At 46.9% G+C, this 22,934-nt stretch overlaps 1 protein-coding gene across 1 annotated transcript in view; it reads right to left on the bottom strand.

The window, feature by feature from the left end:
- Positions 1–1,947: 1,947 nt before the first annotated feature.
- LOC119094260 (uncharacterized) overlaps positions 1,948–22,934 on the bottom strand; it is a 130,366-nt gene continuing 109,379 nt past the window's right edge. Inside the window, exons 13-16 of the mRNA XM_037217335.1 lie at positions 14,284–14,455; positions 12,695–12,928; positions 2,110–2,264; positions 1,948–2,037 (exon numbers count right to left, since the gene is read on the bottom strand). Coding sequence (XP_037073230.1) covers positions 1,948–2,037; positions 2,110–2,264; positions 12,695–12,928; positions 14,284–14,455 — 651 coding nt within the window. The remainder of the gene's footprint in view (positions 2,038–2,109; positions 2,265–12,694; positions 12,929–14,283; positions 14,456–22,934) is intronic.

Raw genomic sequence — 22,934 nt, 5'->3', positions numbered from 1 at the left:
GCAATGTCGCGTCGAGGGGTGCATGCGCGCTGAATAACGCGGACAGTGAACCACGGGCATCGCGAAATAGTCCTGTCCAGACAGCGAGGGGCTGAGGGTACGGGCACATCACTGTCGCAAAGAAAACGGAAGGTCAAATAGCGAACGCATAGCCGAAGGTGATCAAGCAGCTCCTTGTCTTGGTCCAGCCGCAATGAGTTTGTTTAAGACGTGGCTAGCGATCCCACGCCGTTAAATTATTTAGTACCGGGTACTGGGCCAGCAGTCATGATTTCGTTTCAAGAGAAATTTGTACGTGTTAGATACGATATTTTATATCGCTGAAAGAGATACAACATTTAAAATCGCTGGAAACAATGTTTATTTTGATGGGGGCGTAATTTAAAGGCGTGCGGATCATCAGATGCTGTTGCAGACAAACGTGAGCCGAGGAATAGCTGTTATATTTCACAATGCTCGCTTTATGTCCATGCAAATTACGTCAGCATGCGTTTCTTCACGATTTCAGGCACGCATGCTACAAACAATACCTCTGAGCATGCGAATGCCACACAAAAACAAAGAGAGGACTAAGAGCGTTTTGATGTTTTCCAGACAACTAGTCGGCCTTCCAAATACCACAAGGCGACCGTTAGCTGACGGATTAACTGGCATACTTTGTGGCGATGAGCACTGCTAGAAGCGTCGCGCATTTGCATAATACACCAGTGATTACCTGACCTCTTTTCACTATCATCTTTTGGTAAGCTGCGAGCTAGTTATATTCAGTTTAGGAACTCACGGTGCAGGCAAAAGCAATAATAGGATCGAGACTTTTCTCAGCTATATCGAGGAACCAACTAATGATTGCTGGCGGTCGATGCCACGGAGCCATCATAACGCATCCGCCCACGCGGACGTCGACGACCAACATTGAGATCGTTGCAGTCGTTCGAACATGCTCGCCATTACCGCGTTAAATAGCCATGAATATGACGAATACGGACTCACGCCACGCCACAGCCTACAATGCCGGGTTTTCTCTCTCCGCCGTATACGCCCAATCGGACCATTCGCGGCGCCGTGAGCGCCATAACGGCATCCCCGGCCGCTCGAAAGGCGGGCGCCGGAGAAGCAAACTCAGAGATCAGCTGCAGCGTTCAGTTGCAGCACTCAGCCTAATCAAAACCCACCGGTGGCACGCTCGCGAAGAATCTCCCGGACGCCGCACGTCATCGCCGCGGCGACCTTGACCGGTCAGAACGCGCTCTCGTCGACGCCGCGGCCAATCAGCGGCGAGAGCGTGTCCGGCGGCCGTCCGGCCTGGAGGCGTGCCGGCGGCGCCTGCGGCCGGCGCCGGTCCAGGGTGACGCACCCCTGGCGAGCCGGCTGCCGGCACGTGCCGCGCTGCGGCGTCGGCAGCGTCGCTGAGTAGCACGCCACAGTCTGGAGGTAAACGTTAGTCGGGTGATGCCGGCAACGAGATGACTTGTGGAAAAGGGGGTTTCCGACTGGATTCAGACAACGCTCTTTTCAGTGGAGTGATAACATTTCTTTTTCCCAGCAACCAGAATTTCATCAATTATGCACCTGGATGCGATCAGTTATCATCTAAGCATTACTACACATTGGTATATTAAATACTTAGCAACTCTGCACAAGACTTGCCAGTCCTAAGGCAAGTTAATAGAAAAGATGCTACGTTTTGGCGTTCCATGGACGTGAGCCCTACGAACAGCGTGTTTGACTCATTCTGGTCCGGAAAATTGTGGGACACTTGCATTGGAACCAACGAGAGTAGCGCATGAAGCTCACTGATTGGCCGAACAAATGACAAGGACTTGAGCGTTGTTTTGTTTGTTGGAAATATGCGAATATATCCGGCAATCACCATCAAAACACTCAGGCATGGTAAGACAAAATGCGGCACGCTTAAGGTGCAAAAAAATACCGGGCGCAAGCCTTCCGTTAACAGTTGGAATGCCGATACAGTCCACGCACTACATAGCGCTGTTCCGAGCACAAGCATACACACACGAACGTGTACATCGGCACTCTCTTGCGAGCGGGCGATGCGTCAGGGCGGACCTCAGCCGGGGTCCACCGGGCCCACGGCCGGAGGATACTGACCGCGGCGCCGGGAGCGCCGGGCGCGGCGCTGTGGAAGGTGCGCAGCGTCATGTGGCCAGCCGGTCGGGGTCCGGCTCCTGCCGCCGCCGGCTCCCGCGCCCGGGCTGGCAGCGCAGGGATGTCGCGTGGGATCCGGTACACCCGGTACGCCGGCCCTGGAACAGCGGCGCCCCCGGTCACCGGCGGCCAGACGACGCTCGGTCGGCGCGCCGGCGCGTCAGGTGGGGTGGATCCGGCCGCCGAGCCGCGGGCGCGCCCACGCCGCTCACGAGCGCACGCTCCGCCGGCGGTGGCGGATGACAAAGGATCACGTGGCACCGGCATTAGCATAGAAAGCGTCCAGTTCGCTGTTGGCCGATGTCAGCCGGCGCGGAAAGGCGGTTTTGAATTGCACCGCTACGCCCGCAGTGAATAGTGACTGAACCAAACAGAGCACTTCGGCGGCAGAAAGGCCACCGCTCTGTGACGACTCGTCTTGATACCGCAAGGCGAGGGTTGCCTGGCGCTCGCCCATTTTGCTGACTGCGAGCCGTATTGGCTTCATTGTTGAAACTACAGTGAAAAGGGTGCGCGTACATTCTCTACGCCACGTATGTTCTCTATGCTATTATCATTTTTTTTATAAAAGCTGATTGGTAGGAAAATGATGTTATTACGCCCTCTAGTCCTGAAGTTAATGCGGTGTTTTCAACTTAACTCTTGCTTATGACCCCGAGGGCTCATTGAAAAATTACATCCACTACTTGAATTCCTATCCTCGATCATTAAATGTGCTTCGCCCCTAAAAATATCATATTAACACGAGTATCAATCGTAAAAGAAAGTCTTTAGTCAGAAGACTTTTGATACAACCTCACGCAAGATATTTTTAAAACATGTCTTTATTAGACCTTGGTTAGCAGGGAACTGCACAGCTGTTTCGCTTCTATCTTGGACGAATCAGCTCGTCGGACAGAGACGCCACCGCATAGTTGTCGGCACAGCACCAGGGGTAATTAAGATCACGTATGCTATATTTTCAAGTTGTCAAGGGACAATAATGACGGTGCAAGGCTCTTGAATTATCTGTATATGCCTACCAGATATACTCATAGCAAGGTGGGTGTGACCACGTTTTGAATGATACTGCAATCCGCTTTTCGGTTTAGTGTTATTTTACATGATCCATCCGCTCAAACATTTCTGGGAAATGGCTTCGTACGCCAAAACGTTCCTGAGGTCCAGAGTCCACCCACCTCAGTGGTGGTTACGCTTACGCATGATAGCTGTAGGGACTATGCACTTCCTAACTTATCATCACGCAATATTCAATATTTGGGGCACTGTTATGCTTGCGGGCACGGTTACCACCTTCACGTGAGAATATGGGTACCAGGAACACCGCGAAAATGCCACCAGTTTGCCTGTCAATTTTCAAATCAAACTTACACTATCGGGAATAGTGTACAAATTTAAAACACCTGTCATCATCGCTTTCAGAAGAAATGGAACAAGGCACAAGTATCACGGGCGAACTGTTTGGCCTTTCGCCCTCGCCTGGCCCACCCACTTTTCAAGGTGGGGACCAGCAATGTTAACTGGCTCCTTCACTTTATCATATTCAATTTGTGTTTAGCTTACTTCTGTACCATCTTTATGGGAGTATTCACATTCATATGCGGTTTTGAACTGAAGTAACCACTTTGAAGACCTTTCAGTGCTGTTTACAATCCTGCCTTTCTTAAGACCCAAGCCCCTGTAGTTTCTGAGCTACACGCCCGCGAAAATGGGGAAAGATATATCGGGGAGAATATTTCATGGCCACCTTGGCATTCATGACGTCATACAACGTCATTAAATCCTGCTTTTCCATAACCCATGCGGCGATCAAAACCGAGAAACGTATACCTGTCGAGGCGTTCATATCTGGCGTTTGTGACCGCGATTTCCAGACGTAACGGCCGTCAATTGGCTCTCGATCAATGCTGTGCAAGGTACGATGACGTAATCCAACCGCGACACACTAGGGAGTATACTTACTGAAAACGCTGTCTGTCTAGAGCGGCCTTTTCCATTTAAAATTAGTAGCAATAGTTATAAGTGAGCTGGTTTCATTACATCTCATGCCTGATTTACTATCGTCAAATGTGAAACGTTCCGTTTAAACAGACATGCCAATTTGCCTGGTTCACCAGCCATCTTCCTCAAACCGCACTGGACACGATTATCTCATGTGATAAATGGCATCATCCCTTTTTGTCATGTACGGCGAACATAGAAATGTACGGGCAAACCTACGCTCCTCTAGTACTAAAGGCTCTGTCGGTCTTTTTATATAGCTCTGGTTCTTCCGTATGGCTGCTTACAGTCCCCTCAGCATATGTTCTGGGGTTCAATATGGTATGACGTATGCCTCTAAGGACCTCCGGATCGACCAGGCGACCCCACCCGCATGCCGTCAGATGGCAGCCGGAATGGACCCCGCGCTGGGAAGGAATGACCCTCCAGCCCTGGACCGGTAATGATACGGCGCCCCCTAATGTTCTATACTCACGGGCCCCTTCCCGGAAAACGTAAGGAGTCTCAGAAGTGTTGAATGGAGTGGATCGAAATGGGGTCAAAAGTAAAAAGGCCAACCAATGTACTCATGAGAACGTACATTCATTTGCAGAATCGACTGTGAAACAAAATACATAAAACAGCTTCACCTCCTGCACACTAGCAATCTCAGCAGCAAAAGCAGCGATGGCCGGGTAGCAGTCTTCGTAAAACCGAACGGCCTTGGCCGCTGCAGGTAACGCCTGGCGGCGGCGCCGTGCGTGCGAGAACGACAGTGGGGAATAATTCTGATGAAAGTCCTTCATGATACGTTAGAACCATTTCAAGATTACACTGTTTTTTTCAATCCTGAGAACGTCCTCCGGTCAAACCAACACTTAAAGTGACACGAAAAATACAGATTCTACCTTTAATCTTCCACCTCCACCACGGGATTCCAGCACCATTTCGCGGTGCTGTTACGGGTAATGCGTCCTCCTTATCAATGTAAAAATGACAAAGATGAAAGATATGCTCGAATTGCTTTATTAAGGTGCGAATTGAGGTCCAAAGAGTTCAAAAGTCCCAAAAGGAGGCGAAAGAGAGTGAATTGTACATTCGATTCGGTGACACTCACTGCGCACAAGAGACATTACACACTCACTTAAACGCTGCGCTATCTAATAAATCATTGATGGAATCTCCGTTAGTGTGCCGACACAATAAAACTTGTAAAAAGTGACATACATCCCCCAAAATTGTTTTTAATGTTTATGTAACTGCGTGCTTCTGTAAGATGCACGGTAACAACCAAAACCATCGTTCGTATTATTTTCAGCATGTGTAAAAAAGAGTTCTGGTAGCATATGACATTTTAGCATTGGTTTCAAAAATGACGTAACTGATTCATTTTCCGGAATGAATGAGCAGGCACCACAGGAATCTACCATAGAAGAATCACACGCTTGAATCATAATTTTAACGTAACGATTAACCTAGCAGAAAATAATGACCGCAGCTGCTGTTGTTTCGCCAGTTGGTGCATCCTAGAACGGATGTACCCATAAACTATCATAATGAGATGAGACGGCCGTTTTATCTATTCAGTGGACCTACGGCTAGACGGGCGTCATCCTGCGCATAACAAATGAGTATCGCTGACACTGCCGAATGGCACGTATAATATGTTTCACGTTACCTGAAGTCTGGACTTCTTAGATAATGTGCTCATGTCTTTAGGTTACTGAAACCGGAAGCGATGTTGTTGCTTCAATGCGCTGGTATTTGTAAATCATGGCCGAGTTTATTGTGGTGTTATCAGTAATATTGTGAGCCTTGTTTGCTCTGATCTTTATGCAAAATGACATTCTCAAGATTGCATTCGCTTAGCCAAATATCGACATTTGTTCGCGTTTCGGCCATTTATCATGAAGTTCTTCTATATGTATCCGTCAGTTTTGTTGCATTCATATACTCGGCTACGACGACTTCTTAAACGGAATGTTCCATATTCAAATATCTTAAAGCAAGCATTGAATATGACGAAAAAGCTCACCTATAACTATTGGTACGCCTTTAAGCAGAAAAGACTGCTCTAGGCAACACAATTCATCTTTTTAGTATATATGCTCCTCAATGCGTCATTGTTTGAATACGTCATGGTACCTTGCACAACATTGATTGAGAGTCAATTGGCGGACGCTCTACCTTGAAATCGTGCTCGCGAACGCCAGATATGAACGACTTAACAATTATATTTGCGTCGGTCTTGGTCGCCGCATGACTACTGGAATGACAGGATTTAAATGACATAATTATGACGTCATGGATGTCGTCTGGGTGGCCTTGAGATAGTCTACCCGTGATAGTCTGAACATTCTCGCGAGCGCGTAGCTCAGAAACGAGAAGTGTCTAGGTCTTAAAGGGGGGGGGGGGGACTGTGAACTGCACTGAATGATCTTCGTGATTGCTATTTCAGCTCAAAACCCGATACCAATGTGCAACACACAAATTCAGTATATAAGCAGTTAAACCCCACTGCTTTGTGGTAACTTATTTCACATGCTTTCCAATCTAAATTAACAGATGACTCAAGTCTATGATACTCGAATAAATCAAATTTGCTGTTAAAATTTAAACAACCGTTAAGGGAGTAGCGGTTGGCCCGGACTCAAGTGATGATTTTTCCTAGGAAGTCGGACCAGATCGGGTTGGATCGAGAAATCAGGAAAAAGCGGATTACTGGGTGGATTGGATCTGAGCTACCCGGACTGGTCTGGACTGGATCCAGAACGTTCAATCCGTGAAGTGACCTCTCTAAACCTCTGCGACCGATGATTAAGAACATATACATGGAACATTTTGAGAATATGTCGATGGAAACCACATCACTCAAACCATGAGTGTTGCTGCGAAACATCGACATCTTCGTCCTCTGGCAAGGCCAATAAGACATGACCTTATTCCTCGACCAGTTCAACAGCCTGCGACTATCCATCCAGTTTACTACGGAACGTGTAGACAACAGCGACATACCTTCCTAGACTCACAAATCAAGAGAACTAGCAACAGGTTTAGGACATCGTTGTAGCGAAAAAAACAGCTATCTGTTGCTACCTGAACTTCCATTCGCAAAACCCACGCAATAAAAAGGGAATCGACAACTGCATTCAACATCGCGCAGATACCAGCAGATAACATAATGCAACCATGAGGAGAGAAATTAACTTTCTAACCGAGACGCTCCGCAAAGTATAGGTACCTAAATGGCTTCAGAGGCCGGAAGCGCGAAAAACATACCCAACAACCATAGCCTCTACACGAAAAACACACAGCAACAGAATCATGACTTGACAACAAGGGCTTATCTCAGATCAGAAAAAATATTTGCACGCACTGCATCAGGACAGTTCAGAAATAGCTCAATGCTGCAGAGAACATTTACCAAAGTCAGACCATCAATACTTCAGGAGCATACAAAAAAAACTGCGTAAAAGAGGCACCATGCTATCTATCTATCATCAACAGTGAGCACGACTTAACACCACGACGAAAGTAAAAAAGGTCAGGGAACAGTACACATGACATCGGCTAACATCCCCATCAGCAAGCAAGGTGCAGACATGTGCCCAACGTGCAACCTAATTCTGCGGAAAAACCACCAGACATCCAGGAGATAAGTGACACAAAGTTTTTACACCCAAAAGCTTGCCCCTCCCGGTTAAATCGGTTACACTGGACTCACAATCAAAAGACCCTGGTTCGAATCACAGCAACCCCATGAAAATAATTCGCTTTTGTGTCGCATTCATGGCTAAAAGCCAAACACCATCCAACCCTTTCTCAGGACCTGTCGACGGCCGGAGAATAAACTGGCGGGAGCCTTGCATTCATGCTTTCACACTAGACGAGCACGCTATTCCGAGCAGCTATTCTAACGGTGATGCATGTCACCATCATGATAACACAATCGCCGCGGCTCAATAATATTTCCACATTCAACAAAACAGTCATCAACTAAATGTGATAGGCATAACGTAAAGGCATGTTAACATGCAATGAAATGGCCAGCGGGGACGGACTGAAGGGGAACGGACGGGACGGACGGGCGGGCTGTAAGGGACGGATTAAGATGTGAAAATAGCAAATGCCAAAATCTGTAGAGGTAAGAATGCAATCATTTGGTATTCCTTAAGTCATCAAAGGGAGTGTTTCTCATTTGTATATGGTGTTGAGCTAAGGTAGTCATTTTGAAGATCATCCAGTGCAGTTCGTCGCCCCTCCTGAAATTTGCTTTGAACCAATGTCGCCTGGGATTGGCGTCAGGCTCAAACGCGATACAGCTTGTTTGATCTTCAATATGTCTGAATCTGTGTGGATGCTCAGCCTCAATATCCGATCCCACTTTAATCCGTGTTTTTGGTGGCAATTTTCGGCGGCCATTTTTTGACGAGACACACTTAGGCTGAAATCCAGGGAGGTACGGACCCTGTGCCCCTTTAAGAACTCCGAGTCATCTAAAGAGCACAGGACCGTCAAGAAAGGAAAAAAGGCGAATCCAGTCTTACGGAAAGTCGGCGACGAGACCGTAACGTAGGGGGCTCATCATGGCCGATCATGCGAATGTGAGCAGTGCTTTGATGTGTGATGCGTGCTAGCTTAAAATAATTTACATGCATGGGTGATGTCTGAGGGGTGATGCGCGATGCCCGTTAAAATGGAATCGTTCGCATGTTTAACACGCATCCGGGTGGCCGGCCAGATATCCTTCACTCGGGTGGGGGGTCATTTTGACGTCACCCTGAGGTCTCCGGAACTAAGAAAGCTAGAGGCACAAAATTTACAGGATGTACTGGTTTGTACGCAACCTCACCTAGGTCAAAGTTTGGGGTTTCTAGGTCATGCCCATTTGGTCGAATAAGGTCAATCAAGGTCAAATTACAGGTTGGTCTCCAAAGTGCCCCCATAACCTAGATAAATGTTCCTAAGCAAAAGGCCACAAGCCCATTTAAGGTTAGCAAACTTATTTGACCTTTTAAAGGTCATGGTGGCGAAAATCATGCAAGACTGCTCTGAGTTTTGTATTTGAATAAGCGACAAATATTACACCTGGCAGTGTGTCTCAAAAACAAAATACTGACCTGGGTGATCTTAGGTCAGTGACCTTTTCTGGCCTCCAAAAGGTCAATGGAAGACTCATAATGCGGTTCCTGCTACCAATAAATTCAAAATGAACACCTGAAACTATCCCATACATCAAGCCCTAGAGTAATAAAACAGGTTGGTTTTTACCTTGGTCTGACCTTCATATCTGACCTTAGGTCAACATAATTTGCTCATTCAATCTGTGTGTTGCATAAGAAAGCATCTCAGATATGTATGGCTTCGTCAAACACTCCGTTGTAGTATCAGACTGAACGATTCGCTAGAAATTGCCTTCGCTGAAACCATGGCCTGACTTTGACCCCATAGGTCAGCGAAGTTACAAGATACATCTAAATCCTTTACATTAAACGATCTGCTATTCAATTTTCTACAGCTATGCAAAATTTCGCGGCTAATCCGCGCCGTTCGGAAACCATTCCGGAAAAACCTTCGGGGGGGGGAGGTTAATTTGCACCCCACCCGGGCGCGCTAAGTAATGCGCGATGCCTGTTTACTTAAAATCGCTTGCATGTATAATTGATGCGTGATGCGTGATGTCTGTATACTTGAATCCGTCTCCATGCACATGCATTTTTCTCGCACTTTAATTTTTGGTTGGATATACACTGCATTGTAGTAATGGTTGGCGGTTGCTTGATATTAAATCCTATGAATGTCGGTGACTTGTAAAAAATGTGGCTCGCAATTAAACGCTGTAAAAAGCTGAGAAATCGAGGGCTATCTGCAGGATATTTCAACTTACTAATGATATTTGGTTCGATACAGGCATGTAGCCGAAAAATCAATCCATCCTTCCCCCCATTCTCTTGGTTATTCTACGAGAAATCGGGGGAATAATACTGTCATGGCCATAAGTAACTCATCGTCGTACAGACGTTCCATGACGCAAACAATGACGCATTGAGGAGCATATTTCCCAACTAACGAAATGTTTTTGTCCACGGCAGCCTTTCCCATTTAAAAGTACGCCATACGTTATGAGTGAGTATATTTCATCATATCTGCTGATTGCTTCAATATCTTTAAATGCGGACATGCTCATAAAAACGACACATATACTTAACAGTGAGTTTTTTTATCACATCTGATGATTGCCTCAATATCTTCAAATGCAGAGCACTCCCTTTAAAGAGAATCTTTCACCTTTGAAGATGTTAAACCAAGCATCAAATATGATGAAACAAGCTCACTCACAGCAATTCGTACGCTTTTTGAGTGGACAAGAGTGGAAAGAAAAGACTAGACGGCACAATACTCTGTTAATAAATATACTGCTTAACGCGTCAATGTCTGATTACGTCATCGTACCTTGGACAACATGGATTGAGAGTCAATCGACGGTCGTTATAACTGGAAATAGCACTCACGAACGCCAGATATAAGCGCCTCGATAATCATATTTCTTGGTCTTGAACGCCGCATGGATTTTGGAATGGCCGGATTTGAATAACGTTATTGCAACGTCATAGATGCCAACGTGTCTTTGAAGTACTCTACCGCTATATTTTTCGCCATTTTCGCGGGCATATAGTTCAGAAACTAAAGGGGCTTGGGTCATAAGAAGGGAAGAATTGTTAGCAGGAACAAAAGGTCTTCAAGATGGCATTTCAGTTCAAAACCCGATATAAATTTGGAACCCTTCCCTTGATATATAGCTGGATAGTCAGATACTGATTCACCACTTTAGTGCGGTCGGGGGGTGTTGTGGGTGTAAATGGTCGGCACCTGTAAAACGGTGTATAACATATCAAAGCTGTGTCAGGTCCTGGACGTCTTAACCCGTACGATCTGATTATGAAGAGCATAGATCAAAGTAATTTCAATCAGTGATCTCTGACAGACGCCACAAAATATTAGGGAAGAGCCGTGGATCACATACAAAGCTACCGTCCTGTGTTCTGTTGTTTTCTCAGACTTGCATTGACACGTACGCGCACATTTGGCTGCGGCGGTCCCGCCAACCCGTCCCCAATCTGTGGAAGATGGCTGGACCGGCGACTAGCATGGGGTTAAGGAAATCCCTCTTCGAGTTGACAATGTTGAGGCAATGACTAAAGCAGCATACGGGTTCGAGGTCTCTTAATATGTCGAAAGTCGTATCCATAAGCACGCGGATAAATAGGAAATGCATTATTGCCAATAAACTATTCGTCCGATCAAACAGATCGCTGGCCTAGAGCATACGCCCCACCTGTTATGCCACCCACGCCATCTGTAATACACCGGATTACCGTGCCCTGTACACCGGATAGCGACGAGGGATCGACAACGGTGATTAATGTTGACTGTCGCGGGTCGGTAATGGAGCTCAGTCAGGCTTGCAGCGGCCGCGGCTGGCCCGATGGCCGCGGAGGGAGCGGCGCCGCACCACAACGGTCGGCGCGTCACGCTCGCGGCGCCGGGCCAGCGCCGCTGCCGCTGGCCAGCCGACTCCAGCGGCCCCTCCTGGCCGTCAGGTCACAGTCATCTCATGAATTTACAACGTTCTCATCTCACAGCAGCCGGCCGGCCGTCGAACGACCGGCCGGCCGGCTGGCGCAGTATCCATTGGCCGGCGTGGCTGTGGAGATAGCCTACTCCAGAGCGCGCGCCACCAGGTGCGGCGCTCAGACGGCCGGCTCTGCTCCCCGCGCACGCCATCGGCGACCGCGCTTCCAGCGGTGTGAGGTCGTATTCACTGATACCAAATATGGTCCGCCTAGCCAAACGGTGTGACTTGCACATGTCCTGCCCATTGCGCGCAGAACGGCGCAGTTGGTCTGCATCTCACGCGCCAGCTCTGGCGGTCGCTGGGGCAAATCCACCGGCGAGCACCGTGCGTAAGCTATGCTGCGCATTCAGCTTTTGCCTAATTCAACGTGTTTATTTTGTGTGCGTCTAAGACCTTCCATGAACGAAGAAAAAGCTAAGAGCCCTACGAGCTGTTGCCATGCGTGACAGCAATGCCCAGTCGCCAAAATAGTGCGGTTGTCATACCATTTTACATGCAGCTGCAAAGCTTTTTCCATGCCGTGCATGTAACCTTGCCTGACAAATATCCCTGCCTCATTACATTGGAATTGTGGGGGGGGGGGGGAGGGCTGTGACCATTCAGTGTGGTGGAACAGTCTCGGAGCAACGACACGCTTCCCACCGCGTGAACGCCTCGTTAACCACTGCGGTTCGCGGAGCAGGGGGGGGGGGGGGGGGGCACGCACCAAACTCAAATAACCTTACTGAGAAAATTCCCGTTGCTGAGGGAATGCATGTTACCCGCGATGGCAGGGGCTAATCCCGGATCGCGTTCGACTCAGCAATCACCGGATCTCGATCTCGAATGGCACGGAACACATCGAGGACATGGTCCAGATCCCTGATCCTGCGTCCGATTTTGAGTCCTGGTATACTCCTGGTATCCACTAACCGTTGGGACCAGGCGACACGTCTGAACCCCTCGTGTCGCCGCTGTCCAGGTCGACCGGCGTCGTCAGGTGCAGCCGACTTGTTGGCGCACCCTGGCGGTGACCGCGGCGGCACGCGAAGGCCGCCAGGATGGCGGCCAGCAGCAGCAGCACGAGCGAGCCGACCCCACCCACCAGCAGGGCCAGCAGCGGCGAGTGTTCGGCTGGTTCCGGAAGCATCTCAGCGATCGTGAAATCTGTCGAGCGCGGAGCGCAGTCGTGAGGAAGCAGCCGGTCTCGGCGGCGGCTGGTGGCGTCGCCTTCCGATCCGGGACAGCTGAGGTAACGCTGGTAATAATTGTGCTATGTGCGAATGCGTGTCTCTGTTTGGACTCGGGCTATCGACTTTACGATTTATCATTGTAAACACAACGGTCGAGCCTGTGAAACACGTCTCACCAATGCAGAAATTGCGCAGCAGGCTTCGCAAAACAGCACACGAGTAGGGTGGTTTTAAAGGAAGTGACCCACTTTTCGGGCATATCAAACCAAATACTCTGGTGAAGCCTCAGGGCTACCTATGTACAGAAATAACCCTGGGTTATGCCACTGTAGCACCGTCAAGACATAAAACATGTCCATTTAGCTTATTATTGTGTCCAAATTACGCTGTAACGACGCTTTGTAACAACGCTACACATCTTCGCAGCCTTCGCAACCACCGGCGTTATGAGAACTACCGTGCATAGCTCTACTAGTGTGAATTAAAGAACGTTTTGCGATTGGCCCAGCGGGCAAGGGTCTGTTACTACGAAGTTGATTGGTTAAAGCCTGAACCAGTGCGTTACATGGATCATGTGTTACTCCCATTCCCAAAATCCAATGTGCGCCTCGAAAAGAACCGCTGTGGAAAACACCTTAGTGGGAGAAATCAAAGCCATAGTATGACGCTTCATTGAACTCGCAGAACAAGAACCTCTTGGTCCCATATATTTTTGTCTAAACGGTGTGTTGAAGCTTTTAATGCATTTATTACGAAAGGATTTTGATAAAATACTTTGTTGTAAACGTTATACAACACGCACGTTGGGAAAAGCAAGGTAGATTATATGTATTACTATTATGTTATATCTAATATTATGTTGTTGTTATGCTACATATAATATTATGTTATACACATCGCTATCGATATTTTGTATTACTCACAAAGTGGTGAGTGGTGAGCAAGGTGAGAAATGGGATTTTTTCCGCGCGGTCGGCAACTTCAAAACGAAATTATGACCTTTTCAGAAGGATTTCGAGAAAACTGGTGTTAATAAATCAAATGGTACATGTCTGACGTAACCATAAGTAAAAAGTATAAAAAGGTGTGATATTCCCTTTAAATGCTAAGCTTAACAGTATTTAAAGCATTGATGACCTGAGAACGCAGGTCAGCCGTCTCCTGCCAGAATCGTTTCTGTTGTTTGGTTTTCCAAGCCAGCGCCAGTATCAATTGGTAAACAACAACCAGCTGTTTGCCACAGCTAACCTTGTTTGTTCTCATGCTGTTGTTCGGAGCCAGTGACAGTAATGGTTGGGAGGACACCAATCGTCCGTCTGTACCACTGACCTTGTTTGTTTTCCTGCTGTTTCTCGGGGCCGGTGACGGTGTCGGCCGGTAGGATGACAGCAGCGCTCCTGCCCTTGGCGTTCAGCGCCACGGCGTGGATCCTGTACCGCTGACCAGGGATCAGGCCCTGCACGTGCCACTGGGGCTTCATCGAAGTCTTGTTGTACACAACCTGACAGTGAAGGCAAGGAATGTCTGAGGTCAAACACATGACTGGCAATCGCTATATTCTTATATAAATGTGTTCCGAATGTTTTGTATGATTGTCTTCGGTTTGAAGGTACCTCACAAGCCTAGCTTGTTGCTCCTGATCCCATCACTAAGCTGTGCTGTCCAGGTCAACGGATATTCAAGCCTTCGTGCTTTCGTCAGACGAGACTCAGGGGGACTTAAAGTGTCACATAATGCTGCGTCACGGCCGCCTATAGCCTAAGTCGAATGTCATTGGTCAGTTGTCAGCTGATCTTTGCATGCCAGGCGGGCCAGTGCGTGCCCGCTCTGGGAGTGGTGCTCAGTGCCGCTGGATTACCAGTCCAGCACCTTTCCCCCTGACCACAGTGGCGGCAGCATTCTGTACTTAAAGGTTCCATTATTTTCACAGTGGCGATTTCACCGGCGAAACGTTGTTGGCAGCTGGTTCCAGTGATAGTTTTCCATGGATTCAATTCAACCCGCAGATAACAAATAGATCCATGGATCGCGTAAGGCAAAATCTGAAACTTCAAAGAATTGGGTACAGCTTCCCAGACAAAGAAGCGCCAATGAGGCTTTGCTTGAGAAAATGACGCATTGCTGCAAAATACGTTTTATGATGCAACAGTGTAACAGTTGTAGATGTGTTGATAACATGCACGGACTGTTAATTAATTGTCTGCAGTTTCAAGAAGGCATTTTGTCCGTTTGTCCTATTCAAAGATCTGGAAAGTGTACAACATGAAACTAACGCATTGCTGTCGGATAACAGTCATGAACGTTCTCACATCCCAATGCAGGCTTTTTGAGGAACATGTATGCTCCACCACGTATGAACGTACTCATCTACCCTGCTTTACACGCTGGATCTTGGAAGTCGCAAAATGATGTCTAATCAACGACGCGCACAACAGGTGTGTCGGAGCATCATCGATTGCTTCACGGAATACAAAATACCACGAAGTCAAAAGCAATGCGGCCAGTATTATTTATTTAACAGAGGCGCTTTCCTCCATTTCTTACAAGCGCGTTTCAGGTGCGCCAGAACCTCATGTGTTAAAAGAACGATTAGCTTACGCAACTTGTGTAGCAAGCGTAAGTTATGGATTTACCCAAATTTTCGTAACACACGGGCTTCTAGTGCCCCGAACAACAGCTTCGTTTGCATACGTTTGCTGGAGTGCAGACCCAGGGTACAGAGTTCCAGAAATTAAAATGAAACCAAATTATTGCGCAGTCAGAAAGTCAAGGCGTTTTGCTCGTTTCTAAGTCTTACTAGTTTATTTTATATCGGTGTCCCAATACTTGTACAGGCACCTGCTCGCATCATATTCAGAAATCTCCTTCGTCATAATGAGGGCGTACACAATTTATGCATGCTTTGTCTTTACCTGTGTGCGATCCACGGCTCCATCACCGTGAGAATGCTATGATGAACATTTACTATAATGCCATCTCCCGCGCTAATGATAAGGCATGATATCTCGATACGACGACGACATAATATGTCCTTTATCTTTGAACGTTGTTTTAACGATTTATAATTCCGTATATGCTGCATGTTTCAGATAAGGCCCAAGGCAGACCATTGCAGGGACCATTGAATAATTTGGGGGCGAAAATAGGGCGGACCCATGTAAGCAGGACTGTGGAATTGCAAGTAAAGATATGCACGCATCATATGCATGCATAAGCCGCGAGATGCTCCTCTCATGCCGTACGCCTGGCGGGATGGCTGAAGCCAGAAACTGATGCTGGAAGCCACGTGGCTTCTGTGAATGGAACTGCCCGTGCATCCAAAATTGAATGTTCTGTGTTGTGCTTTACATGGCGTGTCGTGTTAAAAGTAATGTTCGACATCTGTATGGTGGTTTTAAACTGATATAGCCATTTCCATAAACATTCCCTGCAGCGCAGGGTCATGCTGTTTTTGAGGCTTCAAACTTTCTTGCGTCTGGGCTTGACGCATGCAAAGTTGTGCAGTCTATTGCGCGGCCTATTTGAGTCACTCAAACATGCAGGATGTCATAGAAACGCATAGACACGCAACTATCACCATCTCTTTTGCCGTGATGCGCTCGTGGTCAAAACGAATACGACCACTGAAATGCTTTTGTAAACGGTGATCCAGCACCAAGTGTCTCAATGATAGAAGGCGATTGCTCTTGTTATGATATACATGAGGCTGTGAGTCAAAAATTATATAATCACAACGTAACTGCCAACGCCACCTACGGTGCATAGAAGTGCCATCAGTGAGACCTGACTTCCGATGGTGTCAACTTTGATACGGTCAACCTAGCAGCGACTCTGACACTATTAAAAAGGTCCGTGACATAATCAAAGGAACGCGCATTGCGGAGTGCATTTAAAAACATTGAAAGCTTGTTAAAAGGAATAGCCTTTTGCGCTACAAAGCACACCTATGATTACAAATGAGCTCTTTTCATCATTTCTGGTGCTTGCCTCATATCATTAAAATGTGGAAGCCCCTCTATGCCAGAGTGAAACATCGAAGCAGATGAATGTGAACAGTGCTGAGTGAAATGCGTGATACAACTGACTGGACCAGTCTGGAGCTAGAAATTCTGAGAAAGGGAGACGATGCCTGAACTGGAACAACTTATGCAGATAAATTCAGGCAAACACCAGATTTCCGAATCGTCTGGATCTGATAACGGGGTCAAATCAACCCCGCCTCAGCCTGTCGTGGGTTTTCATTCACGGATCAGTTTTAACAATGTTATCGTTCTGAGTCACCGATCTGAAATGTTGCTGAGTGGACGCTCGTATGACGGCAATACTGGGATGGAACTCAAAGCCAGCGCTCATATGACGTCCCTTTACCGAGACAGAACTCTAAGTGAGCACTCAAATAACACCACCACTGGGATCAGACACTTGCAACGACATTCTGACTTTCGACCAACGTGCTTGCAGGTCAGGCAATTTAACAACATCCTGCCCCAAGCTGTCGAGTGAATTATGCACAAAATAAAGCAAATAATTTATACTGGTCTTGATCGCCGTCCATTTAGGGAAAGCTTTCGACAGCGTCGACTGCGGCGTCCTCGACAAACCACGGTGCACGGAGCTACCATGCAGCACAAAGGGGCTTTTAGACCTCGAAACATTCACACTCGAACCTTCAGGTGTGTTTCAGGGCCAACGCAGTTTAATTAATCTCACAGACGACGAACATCACTATGTCTGGTAGGAAGGCGATCATTTTGCGAGCAGCGTATTTTCATACTGCTTTCTCGGGCAGCACAGTGCAGCTGTTCTCCTCAACCAAAGTTCTGTTACCTTGGATCAAACTTTCTCATGAAAGATGCATGCCTCCAACGCAGTGCGAAGGTGTGCCGCCATTTCAGCGGCGCCAATCGATACGGCAGCTGCCGTACGGTCTCGGAATTTTTATGGAGAACCGGGAGGATCAGTTACCTGCCCGAACCAGCTCTTGGCTTTTATGAACGAACAGTCCCCAATATGTCCACGGGACTGTGCATACATTGGGATATTCCTTCTGAAGCACGATTTACACATGATCTGGCGATTCACCTTCTAGACCCGGAATGTCTTGAAAACAATGGAAATATCTGGGGGCCCAACCCGAAGACCGGAAACGGACAACGTGCGGCCCTCGATCCACTGAGAGCCGGGGAGCTCACCGACCGCCGTCGACATCGAGAACAGGCCATCCGAACCCATACACGTCTCCAGCCGACAGGTAAACTTGGTTTATCTTTTTGGGCTTTCGACTGCGCTCGTGCTGCCTACCGACACGTTGGAGCGCATCACACATATGTGTTGTATTAGAGACGAGTGAATGTATAGCACGAACATCGTGAAAACATGTGCATGGCTACTTTCTTGCGTGCGAAGGACTGCTCAGCAGCATGTGTCGTTGTTTGGCCGTCATATTTTGTGTTTTCAATTGCATGATATAGCACGTCACAGTTGCCAGATTTGTCGCACCAAAAATGCCAAGCTCGTGTCGGTGTCCATGGCACCGGTGTCCCGTGTTGTTGTCGGTTATTTACCTAAAGCAAATGTGGGGTCTGGTGGCGTTGTCAGCTCAGGGCGTATTTAGTGTTGTGCCCTTGTGATTACCATACAACCGCTTTGCGAAACCAGCATGGCCTGTTGAGCAAGACAAGCAGGCGAATGGGACCCGTCAGTGTGTTACTATAGCTGGTGAATAACGAGAAGGATTCCCCACTCCCCGCGCGACCCCAACCTTCCTGAACCCAAAATGGGCGCCGTCTGAGGGCCGCTTCCGCGAATAACAGCACGGGCAGCAGATCTTCCTCGTCACTATTCGTGCTTAGATTGCTTTCCAAAGCGATGCAGCATAATAATTAAAGCAAGCTAAAAGACGCTGGTCGCTCCATGGTGGCAAACAAAGCCACAATGACATCGTTAACACTCACAGAACTGGTCCAAGCGACCGGACGCCTGAAAGACCCGACGGCTGGACGGCTATCCGGGCCCGTCAATTTAAACAGCGCCGAGTGGCCGTCCGGCACCTGCTACCGGAGGCCGGACTGCTAAATCATGTCTGAACCGAAACATAAATGTTCTGCACAGAAATGTTATCACTAGCACCTTGATCCCGGTCGTAACGATATGGACTAAAACACCGACATATAAAAGAGCTAACAGACAACGCTCAGACCGTAGATCATCATGCACAAATGAGTTTGCGTTAAGTGCGAACTTTATGTGTCTATTGCAGTGGACGACAAATTGTCTGGTAAAACAAGTGCACGTAGTGAGCCAGAGATTATGGCATGTCTTTTTGCTTTGTTAACTCCACAAATTTGTTTCGGTGCACCTAATCCACTTTATGTCACCATGCTTCTTGTACAAAAATGGCTCAAGATCTTCTGACCCGTTGACATAGGTTGCGAAGCTGTCTTGCAGCAAAACAACATCGCCCTTGTGCTACATTCAAGAGTTTTCAGAACATGTCAACACAGCACATGTGTGACACTTGGCACTTCACAACACGTCCTGCTTTCATCTTCAGATCACTATGCATAAAGCCGCAGCCTCTGCCCTGGCGCCCCCATACTGTTGGGAAAACCTTTGGTCTTGTCGACGGCATTTGCGATCCACGTGTTATCAGGGACGACAAACAGAACTATTCTGAGCACAGTGACTGCATTGTAAAAACAGGGCAGAAGTTCTCTAGAGCTGCTCATTCGAAGTCTGCAGGGTGTGCGCGGCAGTTACAGCAAACAGCAGTCATAGCTGTCTCCTACAACGGTGTGCGCTTATTTCTGGAGTATGGCGGCGTGATTTTCAACGGAGGGGCCGGCATACGGAGGACGAATGGGATCAGTTCGGCTTAAATGCTCACCTTTTCCAGCACAAAGTGGACGTCATCGTTTTGAACATGTTGGATTCGACAACCTGTGTTTATCATGCGTCACCAAGCTCACCAAACGATGCATTTAATTTATTGGTCACCCTCAGAGTTCTAGCAGGAAGGATTGCAAATGCTTGAGTGAAGAGCAGTTTCTCATTGCGTTTTCAGCGCTATCCGGAGTTGAAATATTTCGTGAGCGTTATTGTACAGGATAAAAACTTTCATAGCATAATTATTCTGTTTAAACCAGCACGCCTAGGCATTTCTACCTTGCACCCACTCTTTTGTCTCTTCTATGACACGAAAAATGCATATTTGGACGTATAGCTATACGTCATACAATTGCACGTGAAATGCATATTTTTCTGAAATAACTTGATAACAAATTCAGATAGTATGTTGTTTTTTCCATAGTTGCTATTATGATGTCTTAATCCGTCTTGTCATGTTTTTTTAGTATTTTTCCCCAATACATCATGACCTATGACCTATTTTTGAAGGTCATGCTCGTCAGATTTCCAACGATTTCGATTACATTTATATTATATATAACATATCTTAACTTTTTCCTACATATAAGCCCAGCTACCAAAGTGTTACATTGCTGATATTTTACCACAAAGAACGATAGCTAGACATTCTAATAAATTATCATGCGCGGCATTTAGCAGACAACAGTGGCATATTTTGTGAATCTCTTCCGAATTCCTTAACCTGCAAATGAAAGGCTTCTGAATTGGCTTTTCGCCAGGCTTTTGAAGAAGAAAAAACATGCTCGATGCACCTAAGTGTTGTGTCTAGCCGTCGACAAGTACGTCCAGGGAGGATAGTTCCCTCTATAAAAAATAAAAAGATAGGTGTCTCCAAATTTCCGACCAAAGTCCAGAGCACTTGAGGGATCGAACACCATGCGAGTTCGTTGGTCACGTTCACAGCATATTCAGATTCGTGCTCTGATCGATGTTCGCCCATAGTCAACAGGTGACGTTCCAGGTACCGATAATGGCCTTAAATGAGCCATATTGCAAATCAAGATATGTCCTCGTCAGTATAATTTCCAAACATCGGCACATAAAGTAATTGCACAACAGCCAGTATGTTCCTTGTTTTTCAACTTTTAAAATGTCAGGCTTCAGGGTCTGGGTCAAATGAAGAGCTTCAACTTCACAGAAACATCAGCACAGGCGAACTATTCCTTGCAGTGTATGTTACATAGTTCCAGAACAGGTAGCTGCCATGGTGAACAAGGTGTCTTGACGGAAAAAGTCTTAAGCGGGTAAAACGGAACCTGTGAAGATAGGCCTGTGGGGTCATGCGTGCTTTGCATGGCCGTACAGTACAGGCATTAATTTTTGGAATGATCAAGCAAACCTTATTTGAATTTGTTGGCACGATTTAATTTGCCAATCATTCGGATTGCGTGCATTTCGCCTTTGCCAGATTAGAGGAAGTGTTTCACATGTGCATGGGGTTTTAAACCGAAATATCCATCTTGAAAAACTTTTGGTACTTTTCACCATCCCACCCTTCTTAAGACCCACGCCCTTCTAGTTTCTAAGATATACACCCGTGCAAATTGGGAGAATGTATATAAGGGAGAGTACTTCGAGGTCGCCTTAGCGTTTATGACGTCATAATAACGTCATTTAAACTTCTGTCATTCCATAGGTCATGCGGCCATCAAGGCCAAGAAAAATGTAATTGTCGAGGGGCCCATATCTAGCGTTCGTGAGCGCGATTTCCAGACATAACTGCCGTCAATGGGCTCTCATTCAATGTTGTGGAAGGTACGATGACGTGGCCAAACCGTGACGTATTTAGCGACATATTCACTAAACACAGAAATGTGCTGTCTACAGCAGTCTTTTCCCACTTAAAAATATGTCATTAGTTATAAGTGAACTTGTTTCATCATATCTAGTGTTTGCTTTAATATATTCAAGCGTGATACATTCCATTTAAGATTCCAATTGTGCATGAGGCCAAATCTTTCCTATGTTTGTCATAGGATAACCACTGAGCTACGACGAAGCCATCAACGACATTTGGTGTCATATGATGAACCGTTTCAAATCACTAGTATTTAAAGTTCTTTTATTTCACTAGTATTTTAAAGACATCTACCAGGTCAAATGAGGCCATAAAGTTCTATTATGTGATGCAGTAATGCTCAATGTAGATGTTATGCAATATTGTGCAAGGCTAAACGGACGCACTCCAGCTGTATAACACAGATTGCAGCTGCAATCTCAGATGACATGACACCGCCACATGCTGCATGCAAGCACCAGGAATTTAAGGTCACCTGTTCAACCTTTGCAAGATTAGTGCCACTTGTATGAAGGTAGCCATACGCAGAGTGATATAGAAATAAACAAACACAAATACAGTACGTCTGCACGAACCACGGGCCAAAAGATGCTTGTCATCACTTTCTAAATGTAAAGAAATGATTAACCGCACGAAGATAGCTTTATTTGAAACATCTGCAGCAATGCAAAATCATTGACCGAACCAAATGACACGTCGCTACAAGACATGGTCACCCTAATGTGTGCCAAGTCTACGTAAGCGGGCACCGCCAAGATGTTCACTGACCTGATACCGGACTGGACTGTTGCTCTCGCTCACGGAAAAGTTGACCTACTCTTTCGTTTCGCGAAGCCTGCATGCCCTTTCGTATGTTGTTTTTTACATGTATTTACCAGAGAAACCAAAGTTACAAATATCGCAGCGTCCACGGATGGGGGGGGGGGGGGGGTGCAGATATTTTGAGACCAAAGTGACTACTGTAGTGGTGTTAAGCAGCGCACTAGTGGTGAGCTCTAGTGCCAGAGGCGAAAACCGCGCCGAATACTGCACTAGCAAGGCAGAATTCCTGCTAAAGTTTTCTTGCCAAGGGGAACAGTTTCTTCATCATTCCATAACTGTCAGCTCAACCTGAACTTAAATACTAATAAAATGCAAGCAGGTGAGGACTTGCGACATTTTCGGATCACTACTTCCTTATGTCATTTGCACAACTCGGTAAAGGAGATTTCACGGCATGGCCGTTGAATGAAAACCGAAAAGTCCAACTGTACCT

This window comes from Pollicipes pollicipes, unplaced genomic scaffold (assembly GCF_011947565.3).
Source record: "Pollicipes pollicipes isolate AB1234 unplaced genomic scaffold, Ppol_2.1 Scaffold_4002;HRSCAF=4701_pilon_pilon_pilon, whole genome shotgun sequence".
Classification (NCBI taxonomy): Eukaryota; Metazoa; Arthropoda; class Thecostraca; order Pollicipedomorpha; family Pollicipedidae; genus Pollicipes; species Pollicipes pollicipes.
The sequence above is the reverse complement of the archived record's forward strand: the minus strand, read 5'-3'. Positions and strand labels throughout refer to the sequence as shown.